Source organism: Ixodes scapularis, unplaced genomic scaffold, assembly GCF_016920785.2.
Source record: "Ixodes scapularis isolate PalLabHiFi unplaced genomic scaffold, ASM1692078v2 PGA_scaffold8__174_contigs__length_109621045, whole genome shotgun sequence".
NCBI classification, from domain to species: Eukaryota; Metazoa; Arthropoda; class Arachnida; order Ixodida; family Ixodidae; genus Ixodes; species Ixodes scapularis.
In genome coordinates this window covers 14,268,593-14,288,589 of record NW_024609883.1, presented here as the reverse complement: position 1 = coordinate 14,288,589, position 19,997 = coordinate 14,268,593, and the positions used below count along the sequence as shown (strand labels likewise).

General features: G+C 44.9%; 1 protein-coding gene and 1 long non-coding RNA gene across 2 annotated transcripts; both read left to right on the top strand.

Annotated features, from left to right (window-relative positions):
• The first annotated feature begins 11,325 nt into the window (after positions 1 to 11,325).
• LOC120838443 (putative nuclease HARBI1) lies at positions 11,326 to 13,034 on the top strand. Its single transcript, XM_040208376.2, has 3 exons — positions 11,326 to 11,869; positions 12,611 to 12,663; positions 12,877 to 13,034. The coding sequence occupies exons 1-3, from the start codon at positions 11,484 to 11,486 to the stop codon at positions 13,032 to 13,034; spliced, it is 597 nt and encodes a 198-aa protein (XP_040064310.1). The 5' UTR covers positions 11,326 to 11,483.
• LOC115318095 lies at positions 13,002 to 16,718 on the top strand. The gene is made up of 3 exons (XR_005715109.1): positions 13,002 to 13,030; positions 15,329 to 15,568; positions 16,506 to 16,718. It is a non-coding gene; the product is annotated as an uncharacterized LOC115318095 (long non-coding RNA).
• Positions 16,719 to 19,997: the final 3,279 nt, after the last annotated feature.

The window sequence follows — 19,997 nt, the reverse complement described above, 5'->3', positions numbered from 1 at the left end:
CGTTTTCGGCAGCTGCGGCGTGATTCTTCCTAGTACGCGGCATATTGCCGCTTCGAAAGCATCTGCGCCCAGCTGCGCACGGAATCTACGCCGGCTAGCCTGGCTGGCCGCACCTGTAGGAAGGAAGAAATATTCGCCGGTCTCGGAAGCGGTGGCGGACGCCGCTTTTCGTGGTAAATTTCTTTGCCCGATAACGAACGATATGATGACCGATTATCGCACAACACTCTTGACCCTTGCGGCAATGTTAACGTGAGGTGCACTCAAAAAAAAAAAAAGAGACTCATAACATTAAAGGCGTGTCACGCCAAAAATATTGCTGAATATTGAAAAATAGCAGGAGCCGAGTTATTGACACTTTCAGATTTGAAATAATCGTTCACTTTGACGTTTGCGAAAGTGCAATAGTTGGGTATTATACCTAATAAAAACAAATTGGTTTGCCAGTTGTTGAAAGGCAGTCTTGGGCACAAAAGGCTGGTAGCACGACTGAAGCTGCAGGGGTGGCGATATTGCCTCATTCGCATTGGTGGTTCAACCGTATTTGCGAGGCAGTTCACGTGGACTTGATGACAAAAACGAGCGTACCCGCTTTGCGCTTTTGATTTCAACGCCAGTGTAAAATTTAGCATAATAGATTAGTGGGAGACTTCATGCATGATTTGAGTTGGCGGCATAACTCTTCGAGTATGCCGAGACGCATGGAACAAATAATTGGAGTGAACGGTAATTTTATCATTCGTTTGGAGAAGTCAGCTGGCAGTAGAAAATGCCTATGTATTTTTAAAGTCAATAAAAAAATCAATCTTAAGGTCGAAGTCGGGCGAAGAGTGTTACCGCAAAAGCGGGCGTGCCGCCCTGAAAGCTTGCAAGATCGGCTAATCCTCTTGTCCCGCTGATTGACAGGCGCCGCCTGCCGGGCCAGCGCTACTTAGCGCTAATCTTCGACGGAGCAAGGCACGGACGCGTCCGAAGTGGTGCCACATGGCAAGTTATTGAGAGTCGCAGCGCGGCTGCCGGAAACTAAAAAAAACCATCATCCTTGCGAGCATGGAAGGATGCAGATCCGTTAAGCACCGGTCTCTACAGCAGAGGGCACAACAATGCATATCGGCCACCACCACCGTGGTCCAGAAACTTTTGTTCCCAACTGTACATTGCATTAACCTTGCTTTAACCTGCCTATAATATTCTTTGTTTAAGGTTAACGCCACTGCGATGGGTACTAAGATGGCACCTAGTTATGTTAATATATTTACGAATAAACGGAAGACCAAATTCTTCTTTGACTGTTCTTTCAACCACTGATCTACAAGATTACATTTTTCTTATTTGGCCGCATACAGAAAAGAATCTGCTAGAGTTTATAAATCAGTACCGCTCTTTACATCCAGCGATCTGCTTCACTCACGCTTACCCCGCAGGGGGCACCTGTGAAAGCAGGTGTTTGGAGAGTGGCGTCTCCACGGACCCCGAGCCATGCGGGTTCGCCCGCCCACGTCTGGCTGTGCGTGGCTTTCCCGTAAACGAGGAAAAGGGCATCCTGGGGGTGGAGCCGAGCCCGGGGTAGGTTTGGACCCTTCGGGGCCCCCCGGGTGAGGCAATACACCACTCCGGCCCCCGCTTCTCGTAGACGGGAGTCCTGGTAAGGCACGGCCAGGATGATTCAGTCTAGTCGCCTTTTGTTCTACTACCCCCTCCGATCTTTCACTTTTACCTGTCCTGTTTCCTTCTTTTCTATCTCGTTTCTCTTGCTCCTTTTTCTTCCCTGTTTTGCGGCAAGGGCTAACCTTGGGTGGCGATAGACCCCATGTCGGGGTCTATCGCCACCCAAGAAAAAAAAATTATAACACTCAAATTGAAAGAGAACATCTCATTCCCCGAAGCCAGGAAGCGAGTCTCCTTCCTGCAAAAGGGCCTTACTCTTTGGTGGCACGTGCAGGGGGTGTGCCATCAAAGTGTTCGGTAGGAACCCAGGTCTGTTCTAATGACCTGGTAATTCCACCGCCTCCCCCTGCCTCAAAAAGAGTCACTCCACGACTCCTTTTGTCGTTGGAACCAAAGAAGCCACAGGGGCGCCCAGATGGCGCAGATGCAAGAGATGCCTCTGTGCAAATGGAGGAGAGACAAGAGGAGAGGCGGCAACACCAGCCTCAGGGAGAAGGCACTGGTGCCTCCTCCGTTCCTAAGGACTGGCCATCGCACGATATGCCTGCCCTAGTTCCTCGGACCCCTCCCAAGGGAAGGAGGGTGTGTTTCGTTTTAAGGCTTTAGGAGAGGCCTCGACATCTAAGGAGGTGCCCACACCAGCTGCTCCCTCAGTCGTTCAGCCTGAGGCAGAGCGGATGGAACTTGGTGAACCTCCTCCCCCTCGTTCAGCCCCACCGGATGACGCCAGGCTTAAAAAGTCACCCACAAAAGCTCAATCCACGAGTAACCCCCCCAACCGCCCCAGGACACCTAAGTCAGGTTTCTTTTTTTTTTTTTTTGCTGTTACCTTAAACCATTTTTAGCATGAACACGTATAGTTTTATACAATGGAACTGTAGAAGTCTCCTGCAAAATATTGATCCATTTCTCTCTGGATGAGCTACAGCCCATTGCCGTGTGCTTGCCGGAGACATATCTTAACAACACCAATACAAATGTTTTTAATCGTCACCGCGTTTTTAGAAAGGATAGGGCTTCAGACCACTCTTCTGGTGGTGTTGCCATTGTTGTACGGAGTGGCATAACGTGTGTGGAAGTTCCTCTGCGTACATCACTTGAAGCAGTTGCGGTACGTGTTCTTGCTGATCGTCTCATTACGGTTGTGTCTTTTTATTTACCACCTCATCGTCAACTGCATCTTCATGAACTTCAAGGATTGGTACAGTAAATCCCAACGACTTTTTTTAGTTTGTGGTGATTTTAATGCTCACAGTCCCATGTGGGGCAGTAAGCGCCTTGACTCTCGTGGCGCTGTTGTAGAAATATTTTTACTGTCCTCGGATGTATGTCTTTTAAGTAAGAAAGAACCAACATTTTACAGTTCCACTCATAATTGCTTCACATCCATCGACCTCTCCATTTCATCACCATCATTACTTCCCAGTTTTTCTTGGAAGGCTTTAAACAATCCTTTTGGGAGTGATCATTTCCCGGTTGTAATTGAAAGCCTCGTTCCTCTGCCGACTATTTTAAAGCAACCCCTAGGTGGAAACTGGACAAAGCCGACTGGGCACTCTTTAAACTTGATGCAGTGCTTGACCCGTCAGTTCTACGGAATTTGTCACCCGAAGATGCGACACTGTATGTTACCGAGCAAATCATAAGTGCCGCCCAAGACGCCATTCCTCGCACCTCTGAAAATTTACCCAAGAGGTGTAGGCCTTTGTGGAATGAAGACTGTGCCTCTACAAGGAAGAAGCAGCATAGGGCATGGGATATCTTTTGAAGGAACCCTACTCCTTCAAACAGGATAGAATTTAAAAGACTAAAAGCAAAGGCCCGATGGACTAGGAGAAAAGCTAAGCGGAAGACCTGGACCAAGTACATTTATTCCATAAATAGTTTTGTCTCGGAGAAGGAAGTATGGGATAGGTACAAAAAGATCAAAGGGGATTACCGTTGTTTTGTTATTCCTCTATTTAGGTCCCCTGTTAATTCGCTGAAAGATGTTGCTAATGTGCTTGAAGAACACTTTGAGAGTGTTTCCAGCTCCCGACATTATCGGACGGAATTTAAGCGTTTTAAAGCAAGTGCTGAGTGTCAGCGTATACCGATGTCCAATTGTAGCTCTGAGCCGTACAACGCCCCTTCCACAATGCAAGAACGAGAGGTGGCTCTGGGCTCCAAGAAGAGGTCGGCTCCAGGCCCTGATAGAATCCACTATGAAATGCTCCATCAGTTGTCTCGAGAATCACTGAACACACTACTAGGTTTCTTCAGCTATCATTGGGAAGCAGCTTACTTCCTCAAATCTGGAAAAAGGCGCATGTAATTCCTTTGCTGAAAGCTGGGAAGGACCCTTCGGATCCACGTAGTTACCGTCCAATCGCATTAACGAGTGGGCTTGGCAAAACCTTTCGAACGCCTCATTAATAGGCGGTTAATATATATTTTGGAGCATAACCACTTCTTCGCTAATAACCAATGTGGCTTTCGAGAGGGGCGCTCTACTTTGGACCACATAGTCCGTTTAGAAACAACCATACGTGTGGGCTTTCATAAATAGGCAACATTGTGTCTCTGTTTTCTTCGGCCTGGAGAAAGCATATGATACGACATGGCGGTATGGTATCCTTTATGATTTATATGCCTCTGGGGTGCGCGGTCGCATGTTGCGGTGTATAAGCAGTTTTCTCACAGGTCGCTCCTTTCAAGTTCGACTCGGAACCACACTATCCGACCAGAATGTCCAGGAAAATGGTGTTCCGCAAGGAGGTGTATTGAGTGTCACCTTGTTTGCCGTAAAGATTAATTCGTTGTCAAAGGTTTCATACTCCCTCTACGTGGATGATATTCACATTTCGTTTTCTTCTTGTAATTTGTCTAGCTGTGAGCGGCAACTGCAGGTTACCATCAACAACATTAGTAGGTGGGCTGACGAAAATAGGTTTAAGTTTTCACCTGAGAAAACTATCTGTGTGCCATTTTCTCTGCGTCGGGGGTTGTTTCTAAATCCAGAACTGACGTTAAACAGGGTTCCTTGTAAAAACAGAGCATAAAGTTTTGGGCATAACGTTTGATAAAAAGTTAAACTTCGTTTCCCACCTGAAGGACCTTAAAGGGGCCCTCCAACAGTATTTGAGCGTCGACTTTTTTTTTTGCGTTTTCTACACGCTAGTGGTCCCGAAACCCAGTGGACAACGAAAGAGTTTGAAAATATTAGCGCATCATATTTTAATTTGACAACTCGGAAACACCTCCACCGACGGTGGCGCCGCGAGGTGCCGAATGCGCGCGCATAACGGCGCTCCCTTTCACTATACGTCACATTCTCTGGGTTTCGTGATTGGCGAGAGCCGTCCAAGGAATTTTGAAGCGAAATAAAGTATATCACACGTTAGCCGTCATTATTTCTCTAACAAGTCATTTTCATAGAGCTAATAAAGTTACAAAGTAAAGTTCAAAAAGGGCGAAAACAACGCCTTGTCGCTCATGCGCGCCTCCCAGCGGCGCCCGCGACGTACCATCGCAAGCAGACGACAAGTGATGCGTGCAGCCAACGCGCATCGTATTTTCACTTGTGTGCCCCCGGTCCCGGTCAACTAAAAGTAGTAAGAGGAGCCAGGGGAACCCTTATTTTTTTTTAATGCTGTGACAGACTTTTCACTGTTCGAGTGAAGTGCGGCGACGGGTCCCACCTTTTGCCCAACGGGACCGCTCACCAGTTTGTAGCTCCTACTCGCCGAGGTGGCTCCGGTGGTGGAGTTGCGGGAGACGAGTCTTCCGCGGCAGTCGAAAAGGACTGAGGTAGAGACGCGTCGCGGCGCTTGCGTGGAGTGTCCTCGTACGGCGCGACGCCCAGCTACGCACTCAAAAATCCGATAAGCCCGGTAAATTCATCGATGATGGCAACCCGATCCCAAAGCTACGATGGTTGCAGCTAGGCCTAATGGCCGACGAGCCGACCGGGCCGACGCTTTTCCAATTGCCCGGGCGACGCTTTGCTCCCATTGGCCAACCGCTTTGCTCCAATCGCTAAGCTGTTTCATTTTACGTCATGAAGCGCAATGTTTTGGTTATTTAAAGTTGTTTTCTGCAATATTTAGTTTTCTAATAGCTCACAAAATATTGCGAATTTCTGTAGTATTTTTTTTCGTCGGTGTTCCTGCTTTCATGGAGCTCCGTTTCAGCGCGAACTTCAAACCGGTCAAAAATTTGTTGGTGGGCCCCTTTAAAAAGAAGTGCCTTAAATCAGCCAATATTCTTAAAGTCTTAGCGCAAATCATGGGGATCCGATAGAATATGTCTGCTACGCCAATACAACTCCCTCATCCGGTCACGTCTGGACTATGGTGCCATAGTTTACGACTCAGCGAGGCCTTCTGCACTTAAAATGTTGGATTCTGTGCATCATCTCGGTTTAAGGCTCGCCACAGGTGCCTTCCGCACATCGCTCATTCCTAGCTTGCACGCTGAATCAAATCTGATGTCACTTGGGCACAGACGACGTTATCATGCAGTGACTTACGCTTCCAGAATTCTATTCTATCCAAATCCCCCAACTTATGGTGCTTTGCAACATTCTCTCTTTGCTCGTTTTTTCAAACGGAAGCCCAGGGTTGTGCCGCCTTTAAGCCTTCGCCTTGAGGGCATTTGTACATCTCTCGACCTCACCCGTGACGAGACCGACCTTTTGCAGAAGGGTGAAAATGAAGCTCTGTGGAGTACGTTGCCCGTCTTTTGTGATTGGTATTTTACTAAATTTAATAAGCATGACGTCCCCCAGAGGTGACTCAGCAAAAATTCCTTGAGGTGCAAAAGAAGTATAGTAACTACTCCCAATTTTATACCGATGGTGCCAAATCATTGCATTTTGTAGAATCAGCAGTTTACTCTGAAATATTCAGTAAGGTTCAGCGTTTCAAGGAATGTGCAAGTATTTATACGGCAGAGCTCTTTGCAGTGTTAATGGCCTTGGAGCATATTCTCACCAGCAAGACGATGAAATCTATTTTATTCGTGGATTCTCAAAGTGTGCTCACCACACTTTGCTCAATGAAGGGAAGTAAAAATAGACTGGCACAACTTGTCCGATCTAAGGTACAATGTGGTCTGCGGCTTGGCCGAGACAAACTTCTGCTGGGTGCCTAGCCATGTGGGGATCTTGGGTAACGAAAGAGCAGACGAATTGGCCACTAGCTCTAAGCACCTACTGACAACTACCTCACAGATTCCATTTCAAGATATGAAGCCTTTAGTAATATCATTAGTTTTCCAGCTATGGCAATCGGAGTGGAGTCTGGAATGCGAAAACAAACTTCATAGGATTAAACCAGCTCTTGGTATGTGGGAGAGTGCATTTTACAAATCCCGCCGCCTTGAGGTTCTTTTCTGTCGTCTTAGAATTGGACATTCCTACCTCGCCCACAGACATCTGCTCAGGGGGGAAGCCCCACCCCTGTGTGATGACTGTGGGGAGCGTTTAACAATTTTACACATTTTGTGGCTGTGCCCAGGGCTTGAGCAAGAACGACGTACACATTTCCCCGAGTTTTTTTTTTACACCAGATTCCTTTTCACCCAGCGCTGCTAATTGGGGAGACTCCTACGGTACCGTTTGATCGTGTCATAAATTACTTAAGAAAAACCGGCTTCCTACTGGAGTTGTGATTTTTATTCTATGACTTTTAAACTTGTCATATGAATTTTTTTAGATAATTTGAATAAAAAAGTCCTGAGTATGTCCCAGCTAAACAAGCTTGGCGCAGTTTTGCCATAGTAGCTTTGCGCCATAATGTCCGTAATCAACAGCAACACTTACGTTTATGCTCAGACCAGTATTAACTTCTTGGATACCACTGTAATATCAGAAAAAAAGGAAGCTTAAAACGAATCTTTATCGTAAGCCGACAAATCGGCAAAAATACCTTCAATACGAAAGCAACCGTCCACGTGATTATAAGGATAGTATACACTATAGCCAGGCCCTCCACTTCAAACGTGTTTGCTCACGGCAAGGGGAATTCCAATCGAGCTCTTATCATCTAAAGAACGCACTGGAAAAACAAAAATATACTCCGCGAGTCATTAACGACGCAATTAAAAACGCCGGCCAACTAAACCACGCTGACCACATGGAGGACCGTCCTCCTCAGCGCAACCCTCAACGCACGAATTTATGTCTAACCTATAGTATGAATTTTCCCAACGTAAATATAATTTAAGCGAAATCGTAACATTTTAGAGCAAAGCAATCGCATCAAACTTGCATTCGTATCAGTTCCCGGGGTAAGTTACAGACGATCACGTAACCTTTGACACGACCTAGGTAACTCCGGACTCAATTCGTCCCAACCAAATAACGAATGCCGACCGTTCATGAAACGAGTATGCCTCGTCTGCAAACATATGCGTGAAGATAACACGGTGAATAGCACACATTCATAGTTTTCAATAAAAATTCGGGGGCAGCTTACATCTGACTCTCTAAATGTAATTTATCTGCTACATTGTGAGATGTGCAAAAACAGTATATAAGACAGAGTGAGACCGCGTTGAGACTGCGTTTTAACAATCACAGATCGCACGGAAAATCCCTGCGCAGTCTGCCAGTTTTAAAACATCTTAGCCTCCAGAACCACATATTCGAAAAATTATCTGTGACACTTTTAGAGTCTGGATTCAAATCGAATCGGGAACGCGAACACCGCAAGTCATATTTTATATACCGATTTAGCACAATAAAATAAGGTATAAATAGAAGCCCGGGAACACTTGTCTTGATTGAGGCGGTTATCGAATAAATAGTATGATAACGACCTTAAATAATAAACTTTTTGTACCTAGAATTTCCTGGTACTGAGTTTGGAGCTAGAACTGGAGAGTGCGTTTTCGTTCCTTTATTGCGTTGTTTAGTTAATTCCCATACATCCTGTATTTCCGCACTTTGAACTACCTTTTATTTGTCACCTATGAATTTGGCGACCTCCGTGTGCGGCTCCCCCGGCTTAGAACTCATCCCTTACTTTGTGTTCTCTGAACGCAGTGTCTTTTTATGCGAAGTTCGTCATTCGGTTCGTCACCTATTCTCCTCCTCGCCCCTCCACCCCCCTCCCTCTCTTTTTTAAAGTCTCATTGAAGTATTTTGCGACCTCCGTGTGCGGTTGCCCCCGACTTAGGGTTCATCCCCTCTTTTGTGCGAGATTCTGGGTGGTGTACCTTATCTGTTCACCCTAAGCAGTTTCTTTGTATGCGAACTCTGTCCCCTTGAATAACTGTATAAATAGAACATTTTTTTTGTAACCCTATTTCTGACGAAGACCTGCCTCAGGTCAAAACGTCGAATAATATCCTGATTTGTTTTCCACCGTCATTCTGCATCGGTGTCTTCTACGCCTTCGGCCTCCAAGCCAACATGCCCCCTCTCTCTCTCTCTCTCTCTATATATATATATATATATATATATATCAGAAAGGGATTGCCTAGGGTGTACTCATACTTTTATTAAACGACGTTCCGAGGGGGATTTGCTCAGAACTTCATCCAATAAACATGAGTACACCTTAGGCGGCCCCTTTGTTAGCTTCACCTTACGGCGCGCCATTATTTTTGTTCATCTACGATAAGCCATTATATATATATATATATATATATATATATATATATATATATATTACGCGAGTTTTGTAAATATTTATGCCACGTTTTAGCCTTCCATGACTAAGGTTTTTTCAAACATGCCTTTTTTCACTTTTTGTTTTGTACAAAACTCGCCTTTGTGATGTCTAACGATCTCGATGGTAAGTAAATAAATAAAAAAATACACTTCCCCACGTCTTGACATCATCTATAGTGACAGGATAACACAAAGCTTGTGTAAACAACCTTGAATCGCAAGAAATCGTGGAAGAAACCCATCACAAAGAAAAATTCAAGATATATGGTGAGGTGCATCGATACTGCTTGTCATAACACACATTTATCGTACTTGGCGAGGAGATAAATATGACTCAATTTATAACTCGCGATGCCTGCGTGACCGATATGTTTTAGTCGTTACTTACTTATATAGTGTGTTGTTTCGGTCATAAAGTCGAACCGGAACCCGTATCGATAGGAAACAATTAGAGGAGTCACTCAAAGAAAACCTATATTTATATATAAGAAAACCTAACACCAAATTTGAAAGGGGATTATTACTGAACGATAACCGATGTATTATTGTGGCGGCATCGAAAACAGTAGCCACAAATACCGGTGTCTGTCTTCTCTCCCTCTCTTCATGATTTTTACTTTGAAAATGTACAAGCATCAAGCCAAGCTTGCACTCGAATATAGTGGCATTTTTAAAAAAAAGTTAAAGGGAACTTTCCGTAAGTTACAAAATGAAAATGCAGTTGTGAGGTCAGTCTGAAGTAGGAAACGGTCATTATCTTTGTTTGCTTTACGATATAAGACACAATATTACGCGTATAAACGGACGCTGGATGTTTTGTGCTTGTTGAATCGTTAATATAAACCAGGGGTGGCCAGGCTGACATGGCCTAAGAGCCGGAAACAGCCACGAAACCTCCAAGAGCGCGGGGGGAGGGGGGGGGGGGAGGCTAACTTTTGTTTAGAGCAATAAACGAAACTCAAACTACTTTCAATCTCTCCGGTACAAAAGCGGTCTAACTGTACGTAAGGTAGCAGTAGCACAAGACTGCCAAACCTCAACCTGTCTTTTGATTTAAAACGCGGGAGAGTGTGTGTGTGTGTGGAGGGGGGGGGGGAGGAGGCTAGGGGAGGGAGCCGCGAACTGCACCTTAACACGCGAAGAACCGCATGCGGCTCGAGAGCCGCACCCAAAGTATACAAAGGTTCCAAAGCGGAACCTTGGAGGGCGCCTGACGTCACTGTCGCACACGGCAAAGTAACACCATTGACAATTAATTGCACCTTGGGTGCGCTTAGATATGCAACATCTTATATATTCTTCGAGGTTGTCAGGGAAGGCAAAAAAACTATAGTGAGAGCGTAAGGAATGAATTTGGTTCTTTATAAAACGCTTGACGAAAATATAAAGCCAGACAATTAGTTTGTATTTTTGCTTCTAATGAAAAACAAAATGTCATGGGCAAATTGAATGAGCAGTTTGCTGCAAAAGACACCAGAACGTAATCCATGCTGGTATAGGGTATCGACGTTTTTGAACTAAAGATAACTATAAATATTTGTATATAAGTGCTCAAGTAATTTTTAAAAAAAATCTTTGGTTAGAGATATTGGCTTCTGGGCCCGTTTGCTCGAAGCTGGTTAACTCTAACCGCGGTTAAAAGTTAACCGCGTTTCCCTACCTAGGTACATCCGAGTACCTAGCCGCGTTCGACAAAAACTCAACGCACAATTTCTCCGTGTTTTATTATTATGCGGTAGCTCCCGCCACCTTCCGGTCGAAGCAAACAATAGCCTTTTAAGAAACCTTTTTGCCAGTTTTGTCTTTATTAAGAAAAATAAAAACAACATCGTATCACAATGTTTCTTTTTATGCATGAAAATATATATGTACTTTAAAAAAATAATAAATATCTTGATGCATCTATTGTGCCGCAAACACAGCATAAGTTCGCAGCGTTGATTTCGGGTCTGGCAACGGTCTTTATAGATTCGTTGTTTTCGTTGTTTTGTTCTCCGTGTTTTGCGACGCACGTTTCCCGCGCTTTAGTTATCACCTGATTTTCACTGTTTGTCTTCTCCTGCCGTTTGCCCAACCGACCCTCCGACTCGCTCGCCGACTGACTACCGGACTGACTGACAACTGATTTGCGGACGGATTGGTGAAGATAAGGGACGCAATGTCGACTGTGACGCGACGCCGACATCGAAGAGAGCGCGTGTTCGTCCAGTACGCTGTTGTGATGATGGGACGGCAGCGTGTGTTCCGTGACCGCTTGAACCCTTTGGAGGAGTTCGATGAGGACGAACTGCAGGAGCGCTTTCGATTCGGTCGCGCGGGCATTGTGTTCCTCGCCGACACACTGCGCCCGGACTTGGAGCGGCCGACGCGTCGCAGCCGCGCCCTCTCTGCAGAGCAGCAGGTCATTGTCGCCTTACAGTTCTACGCCACGGGGAACTTCCTCATCACCGCAGGGGACTACATCCGTGTGCACGTCTCCACTGCTTCGCGGACTGTGAGGCGGGTGACTCAGGCCTTGGCACGTCGTGCCCAAGACTTCATAGGGTAAGTGGTCTGGAGCATCTCTGGTGCGTCCCGATATTAGGCGCATGTGCAGGCCAGTTTTCCCAGAAAAAAAGCCTGGGCCTAGATTGCTCGATGAGCAATCACCATTATTTCAGAAACCCTTTGTATAGAAATTTCGGTGCGTGAATTGTGTTCGCTGAAACCCCCGAATTCGTTAAAGATGGTCTTCTCCGCACACCTATTCTGCAATTTATTTACGGCGCAGCACCTGCGCAATGACCCTTTCGTTTTTGTTTCCTAAGCTGTAGGCTTGCTAGCCTGAATATCTGCCAGCGCATCGATCCCCACGTATACTGGTACCTCCCTAAAGGATCATTAGAAGTGTTGCTTCAGCACTCGATATTTGTTTTTTGGTAATGAGCGTGACATGCAGACCAGTGAACTGGGCAGTAAAATTACACGAACCAACTGGAGTGTACAAAATGACTCCCTTAGTACCTATTATTGGGGCAGGTGCAAATTCAACTAATCTACAAATAAAGTAGGAGTGCAGACATTTACAAACAGCCTGGTTTCTGCACTCCCAACTATGCACTTGTTGCTACTGAGCTAGTCTTGCGGCTACTGAGTACTGTCATTGTGCAGACGAGGCTTTTATTGCTCACTATTGATGACGATGAATGATAGCTGTGTTATTTTGAAGCATGTGATCATAACAACAAAACTGTCACTGTTAATGTCATAGTGCTACAGGCTCACTCAAATCCATCTACAATGCAGGTGGCCAGGTGAAGCTGAGGGTCATGCCTTACAACAGGCCTTCTTTGAGATCGGTGGGTTTCCTTCGGTCGTGGGTGCTGTTGATGGCACTCACATTCGGATACAGGCACCACAAGTGCATGAGGAGGTGTACGTTAACCGCCATCTGTACCATTCAATAAATGTACAGTTAGTGGTTGACGTCTTTTACCGTATCCGCAATGTGGTTGCAAAATGGCCTGGAAGCACCCACGACTCTAGGATATTCACCGAGGGCTCGTTGTCAGGCAAGCTGGCCGATGGCGTTTACGAGGGCCTACTGCTTGGAGACAGCGGCTACACCTGCAAGCCATGGCTGATGACGCCCTTCCTGTCTCCGTCATCAGCAGCGGAGGTCGCCTACAATGCGTTACATAGCACAACGAGGAGCATCGTGGAACGGTAAAGCCAGGCTATGCGTCCTGGTTCGACGGTTCAGTGTTTCGGTACCTTGAGGCACCTAACCTTTTTTATGTGGTTGTGCCTGAGCTTTACATTTGTTGCCATTTTTATGTTCTTGCATAGTAGGCTACGGCTGCTCAGAAGCAAGGAGAGGAAGGCGTATCTCTACTATACCTTATTTATACTACGGGCTATAACCTACTGCCATAGCCTGAAATGTTTATTCTAAGGTTAGCCAGCATTGTGGGAATGAAGAACATCAATTCACAAAATTCAACCATTAGCCAGTTAACTCTATATGTCACAATAATTGTTATATTTCATTTGCTCTTTTCTGTATAAACTCCAGAATAGAAGTTAGAACTTCTCTGAAACATATCCTTCCTGTATGACTGGGTTTATTAACCTACAGGTTTTTACTAGCTGTTTACACATTTCAAACAATAGCAGTTAATTTTTTTTGTTACTCTATATTGCCTAAATGTAAAGCAATTCTTAGAAAAAAAAAACAGCTTGCAATGTGAAAAAAAAAACACTGGCTTAGGCAGGTTTTGTTTTTAGACAGTTTGTGTACAGACTTATTCAAGCATATCTTATTAAATACTGCTTATCTCAAACTGCAATTTTCCTTGCAAGTTTTTGCGAAGAACATTTTCATTATATCTTTGATGGGATTGCTGCGCCATTTGCGCCAAAGTGATTACCCTGCTACGTCCTGCTACATTTAACAAAAATGTGAGAAATTTGCACCAACGTAGCACCAAAACTTATTTTCATTTTAATAATACTGAAAATATAATAGCTCGGGCTTCGCTGCCCGGCCGGACCGTCACGATATGCTTACGCAAGTTTTCAGGTTTTCAAAACTTTTGATTATAGTCTCGTATACGATACCATTCCATCACATTTCGTATGAATGACAGGCAATATCTGGAAGTTTCGCAATAATTTTTATGTTAGTCGTCTGTTCATTCTGGAGGGTTAGCTATAGTCCGTTGCAACCTAAGAACGAAGGGCGAGGGTAAGACAGGCCGGGGAGGAGGAAGCAGACGGAACGCTAGAGAAGAGAGGGGGAAACCTCCTTCTCTCTTTAGCGTTCCGCCTGCTTCCTCCTCCCCAACCCGTCTTACCCTCGCCCTTCGTTCTTAGGTTGCAACGGACTATAGGGTCGTTGAATGCGCTTTTCACCACGCACCGGTGTACTGCAAAGAAGCAAACACCACGGAGTAGGCATCGCAACTTTGTATGTCTTGCTTCTCTGCAGCGGACCCTGTGTTAAGGAGAAAGCTCTCCTCCAAAGTGAGACTCAACACAATTCCTGAACACAACTTCGGCTCGTAAATATGATGGATTACAAGATTCCGGCGGCACCTTTTCCAATTTCGAGATTTAGTAAGGGTACTTTGGTATTGCAAGAGCATTTATATATGCTCTTATGCATGTTTATTTATTTATGCAAACTCATTTGTTTAGCTATCAATTTTCTGTAGGTGCGAGTAGATTAGAACTAAATTGACAGGAGCAGTGGATGAAATCTCAGGAAGAGCCTGAATGAGTTCGGCGGGTTTGTTTTTAAGTTTCGTTCACATGCCGTTTTTGCTCTGAAGTTCTACAGATAAAATGTAATTTATGTTGATAATCAAATGATAATTGCTTTGTTTTTTTTTCTCATTTATAAATTGCAGTTTTATTACAACCTCTAGAACTTGAAGGAAACATCAGTTTATGTGACCAATGTTATTGTACTAATTTAGTGGCATTCAGTACCTAAAATAACCATTTAAAGGAGTTTGTGCTGTCCTTCATCACTCACCTTTTTGTTACCCTGTCATGGTGCTTCTCCACGCAACTGAACGCTATAGTTTTGTGTTTGAGGAACTCTTGCTGCGCAGTTGATGCTAACAAAGGTTTGAACGTATGTGAGAAGGCAACGTAGACTTTGCCCTTTAGTTGGACAGGCCGAAAAATTAATCTTGACGCGATGTTTGCATTGGTATCAATAAAAATGAATGTGCGCTTATGCTACAAAAGTTCTTTTTGTTGCACCATAATTGACTTTTGACTGCTCCAAGGGCTGCTCCAAAATGACTCAGACCAATCACATCACTGAAATCTTTAACAAAATCTGCATTTCATTACTATGTTAAAATATTCCAACAAAAATATTAACTATTAGGCATAATACCATGTTTTCGATGGGCTGGAGCGATGATAGACATCGCATGCCGATCTCATTAGATGTTCTTATAAACCACTTCAAAAGGATAACAGATCTTGCTCTATTTATACACTGTGCAGGACAATAGGCCAGCTCAAGCGGAGATTTCATTGCCTCCATGCTGAGTTGAGGATGCAGCCAGAGAGATGCTGCGACATCACTGTTGCCTGCTGTGTCCTGCACAACCTGGCCAAGACATACCCCTGCAGCATGCCAAGGACTGTCCTCCCCGAAGAGGTTCCCGTCGAGCCCGTGGCAGCGGGCCGTGATGAAAGCAACGAGGCTCGGGATGCCATCGTCAGCCAGTTCTTCGGTTGAGCGTAAGTATACCAATATATTGCACATGCTGCTTTGCATGGTCTTGAGTACCAGTGCATTCTGCTTGTTTTTAATTGATCAAACATTGGAATACCAAATGTTGTTTCTGCGTTAGGTTGGAAGAGAGTGGAATTTTCGCCCACGCCGTCCCCACATATTACGCTTGACTACTGCTGCCGATTACCCCGGCGCAGCGGGAACACGAATACCATAGGCTATGGTTCAGGGAGATACGAAGATAAATTAGGCAAATGATAAAATTAGCCAGAGGATCTTCCGATGAGTACATGCAAGGCAGGCTTTTAGTCTTAGCGGCAACTGAGGCGCATACGAGGCTGACGGCGGTACGGACAGAGCACACGGAGATGGATCAGCAGTCAAGATTCCTTGAGCGTCGCAACTATTCGTGCTGTGACAAGAAACTAGAGCAAAAACCCTGCAAGCAGGCGGAGCCGCCGTTAGTTCTCGATAAGCAGATGAAAAACTTGTCTTCGCATGACACGTTTCGGCGCACCGATATGTTTGACGGAGCAAATATACCACATGGTTTCAAACAGGCTCGTGATTGGACCCGGCGGCGTGTAGCATTGGGCTTTAGTCCATCGTAGGACGAGACAGAGTATAGCAGATCTGAATCTAGAAATATACAGTTGCAAGTAAAATGGATTTTATTTATCAGCAGCTGTGTTGGCTTTGTCATATATATATACATTCAAAATGAAAATTAAAAACAGCGTAATATGTCAATGTTTACTCTTCTCCTAATTGTTTTTTTAGCAATTTGATTTCCAATTCTGCACGCTGTGTTTCCAGTTGAATTAAATTTTTTTGGTCCTCTAGTAATTTTTTTGACTGCTGGTAGAACTCCTCGGCAGCAGTTGCTGCTGCAATTGTTGCCGTGGCAGCTTGCTTAACCATTTCTGTGCTCTCCTTCTCCAGCAGGAGATTAGCTCCCTCGAGCTGCTGCTGCCTTTCTGTCTCCTGCAAGAAGCGCTGTGAAGCCTCCCGGCACCAACGTCGGCTGTATGGCACATTTGTTGGAGCCCGCTGCACCGCCTCCAGCGGCCGACTCTCGTGCAGCACTGCCGCACTTGCTCCGCTCCCAGAGGGACCAGGCTGTGGATCTATTCCCCTGGAGCTGTCACTGCGACAAATTCAAGTGTAAAAAGTGGTCAGGTTTTGTTCTTGTCAGCATGGGCAAAGAAAACACACTGTGCAAAGTTTGTAACCCTGATAAAGACACCGATGCTGCGCCAAAATTCATTCATACGGGTTGGTACAGAGGACAAAGTTTGTGAGCCAAGTTGGTTTATACACTGACGCACAGGCTTGAGGTCGGAGCGCAGTGTTGTTACTTCTTGCACAATTGCCCAGTACATGGTGTAGGAAAATGTGCATTTGGTTGTGAAGAGCACACAGCTGCATTCTAAAGGTTAGAATGCAGCTGTGTAGCTATGCGATTAACAGTTCATAAATTTAGTGGTCACATGTCCAGTCAAACCACAATGCACTGCACATTTATAGGACAACTTCAAACATTACAGCACATAGCTTCACTGGTATTGATTTCACTCACACAGGTTACCATCATGGGGGTAGTTAACTTCTTGACCAGAATGAAGTTAATGTTTGAGCCAATTTTCCTAAGTTGGTAAAACAAGCAACAGGATGGTTGTACTGTGTGTGATCTTTTAATTTGCATATTGAAAGCGTGCTACAGTTAGCATTAAAGAAAAGCCATTGCCACTTTGTTGCATTTAATTTCTATAAGATGGTAATAAACAGCTTTACCACCTGATTTCTCATTGCATGCCGTGCTATTGCATGAATTTGTAGCTTCGGTGAAACTGTTTCAGCCTTGTTGAAAATAATTAGAAATGTGGTAGCGCTGGTGCCTCGTCAGATCTTAGAGTGCACTCTGGAAGACGGTTTCGTGACTTATATTTCGAACCGCCTTTGAGCTTTTGCTGTTGAAATAGAACTGAAGCCAGATTCCCGGAACTTTCTTACGACAAAAAAGTTAGTAGATTTATCTTATGACAAATTTACGAACTTTTAAGTATTCCCGAAGCACAAAGATCGTAAGTTTTGCGCAAGCTACGGATTTCGTCAGAACTTGCGCAAAACTTACAAACATTTTGCTTCGGGAATACTCAAAAGTTTGTAACTTTGTTGTAAGAAAGTTTCGGGCATCCGGCCTCTGGTCTTTATATAAAAGTACTCGGCAGTAATGCCATTCAAATGGCAACATGCCCATCTTATCATCATTTGTCCTCGTCTTTTAGAACCTCGCCTGGAACGACAGTTCTGCATTACTGTGACCGGTTCCTTAAAACCATTTACTCTTCACACAATCGGGTCTAGAAACCAGTCACCTACTCTTCGGTGTCACCTATGGTGGCCTCCAACCCGCACAGGTTGGGCGAGTCCTCGCCGATCACTTCGAGGACGGCCTCGACGAGGGGCGTCAGGACGTGGGGGTTTGGCCCAGCACCTATGAATTAAGGCGTAGTAATTTCGTCTCGACTCTTACTTACTCGAGTTACGAGCAAAAACAGAGGAGGTGGGGTTCACTGTTCAACCAAGTATGTAAATGGAACTTTCATGGGAAAATTAAAATAAACAAATACTGCATGAGACATTCTTTTAAACATTCATTAACTGCTAGATAACACTGCTGAAACTGTGGACTGTGTAATCGTGCAATTTTTACTTTCTTACAGTTTGGCCTGTCGGCCTCTACCATTGTGCTCTCTTATAATCTGTTTTAATATTTTGTCCGAAGTTTTGGGTCTTCCACTGAACTGTTTTACAAGTTCCATACAGCCTGTGCAGAACTTGTACATAAACTGGAATAAATTGTTTTCTGATGCTGTAACACTGCTTTTGCTGCTGTTCAAGGAAGGTGAAAAGTCGACTCCCAGCAGAGGGCAAAGGTGAACGAATATACAAATGTCCACATTCACGTTTCTAGGTTTGGTTGCTCATGTATTATCACTAAAGCAATGCAATATCTTTTGAACTTAAGAACACAATGAACTTACCGGTGCGCTGTTCATGCTTCTTGAATAAGCTGTAGAGTTGTCTAGTCTTTTTTAGGAGGTTTCTCCAGCACTGTTGTAGCTGGTCTGGGGTGCGCAAACAGCCCATGGCTCTGTAAATTTCGTCCCATGCCTGCCTTTTTGTTTGGGTCGTGACCGTAGCACTGAACTTGCCCATAATTTGATGTTTCCTCTCCCCCACTGCCCGAATTAGTTCTAATTGTTCATCCAATGACCAATTCCTCTGCCGTTTCATGGTGATGCTTGCATTCGCCTGACTCAGTTTAGATTTCAGATTGGTTGTGATCGTCTGCTACGTAATTATGTCTCTCTTTATAATCCTAATAAGACATCTAGTTATCTGAAACAAAATAAATTGAAGAAAGACAAGCGCAAGAGAAAATATGCACACTTCTTTTCCGATAGAAGCTTTGTTTATTTTCCAGTTGTACAAGTTCGCAGACGACAGTACCGAAGTTCGATCGAATGCCGTGCCGGCATCCGTGCCGGCAGCTTCTGTTGAGGTAACGGATCTTTGCTTCTGAGGGAAGTTTTTAGTTTGCATCTTGCCTTCGTTGAACCGTCGCTAAAGGGGGTCGTCGGTGTTGTGGATGCGCTGCAAATACAAAACACGACGAACTGTACTATAAACCAGACTCCGCGATTAGAGGCCGTTTTTCGGAGAGAGATTTGTTGCACTAACATGCGATTGGGGCTCGAGGTAGGTTTTAAAAGTGAAAAAAAGAAAAGAAAGCTGGACGTTGATTACAACGCAAGTTCTGCTGACATGAAATTTTGATAGCGGTACAATCTCATAACTTTCTCGTGAAACATCGCGGCACTTACCTAGGATATACGTTTTGAAGATCCCGCTGACTGTAGCATTCAATAAAACAAGTCCACTTCAGAGGGCGGTGCGTGATGTTATTCAAACTCGACGAAACCAGTCAGGCGTGGCCCTGCTCCCACAGCATGCTCGCCGTCAACTCCGACAGTAGACTTTGTGTTGAAATGTCCTTTTCGTGACACGAGGATGACGCATCTTCGTAAAAATAAATGTTCCCAAGCGTGACGAGCGGCCGTAGCAGCCATATTGGACATATTGTCTGATGCTAGGTACTATTTTACTCCGGCGTCCCTACTCTGCAGGTCACGTGACCTACAATTCCCCCTCGTAGGGAAATCCGGTTAACCGCGGTTAGTAAACCAGCTTCGAGCAAACGGGCCCTGGTGAGAAACATTTCGTTAAGGCCTTCCTGATGGCTGGGTACAGCAATGGCTGCCTTGTACTCAGATGGGAGCCTCTGTGAGGAGAGATTTTTTAAATAAATTAACTAGGGAGCGCGTATCCATGAAGAAAACGGTTGTGAACTCCATCAAGTCATGCGAC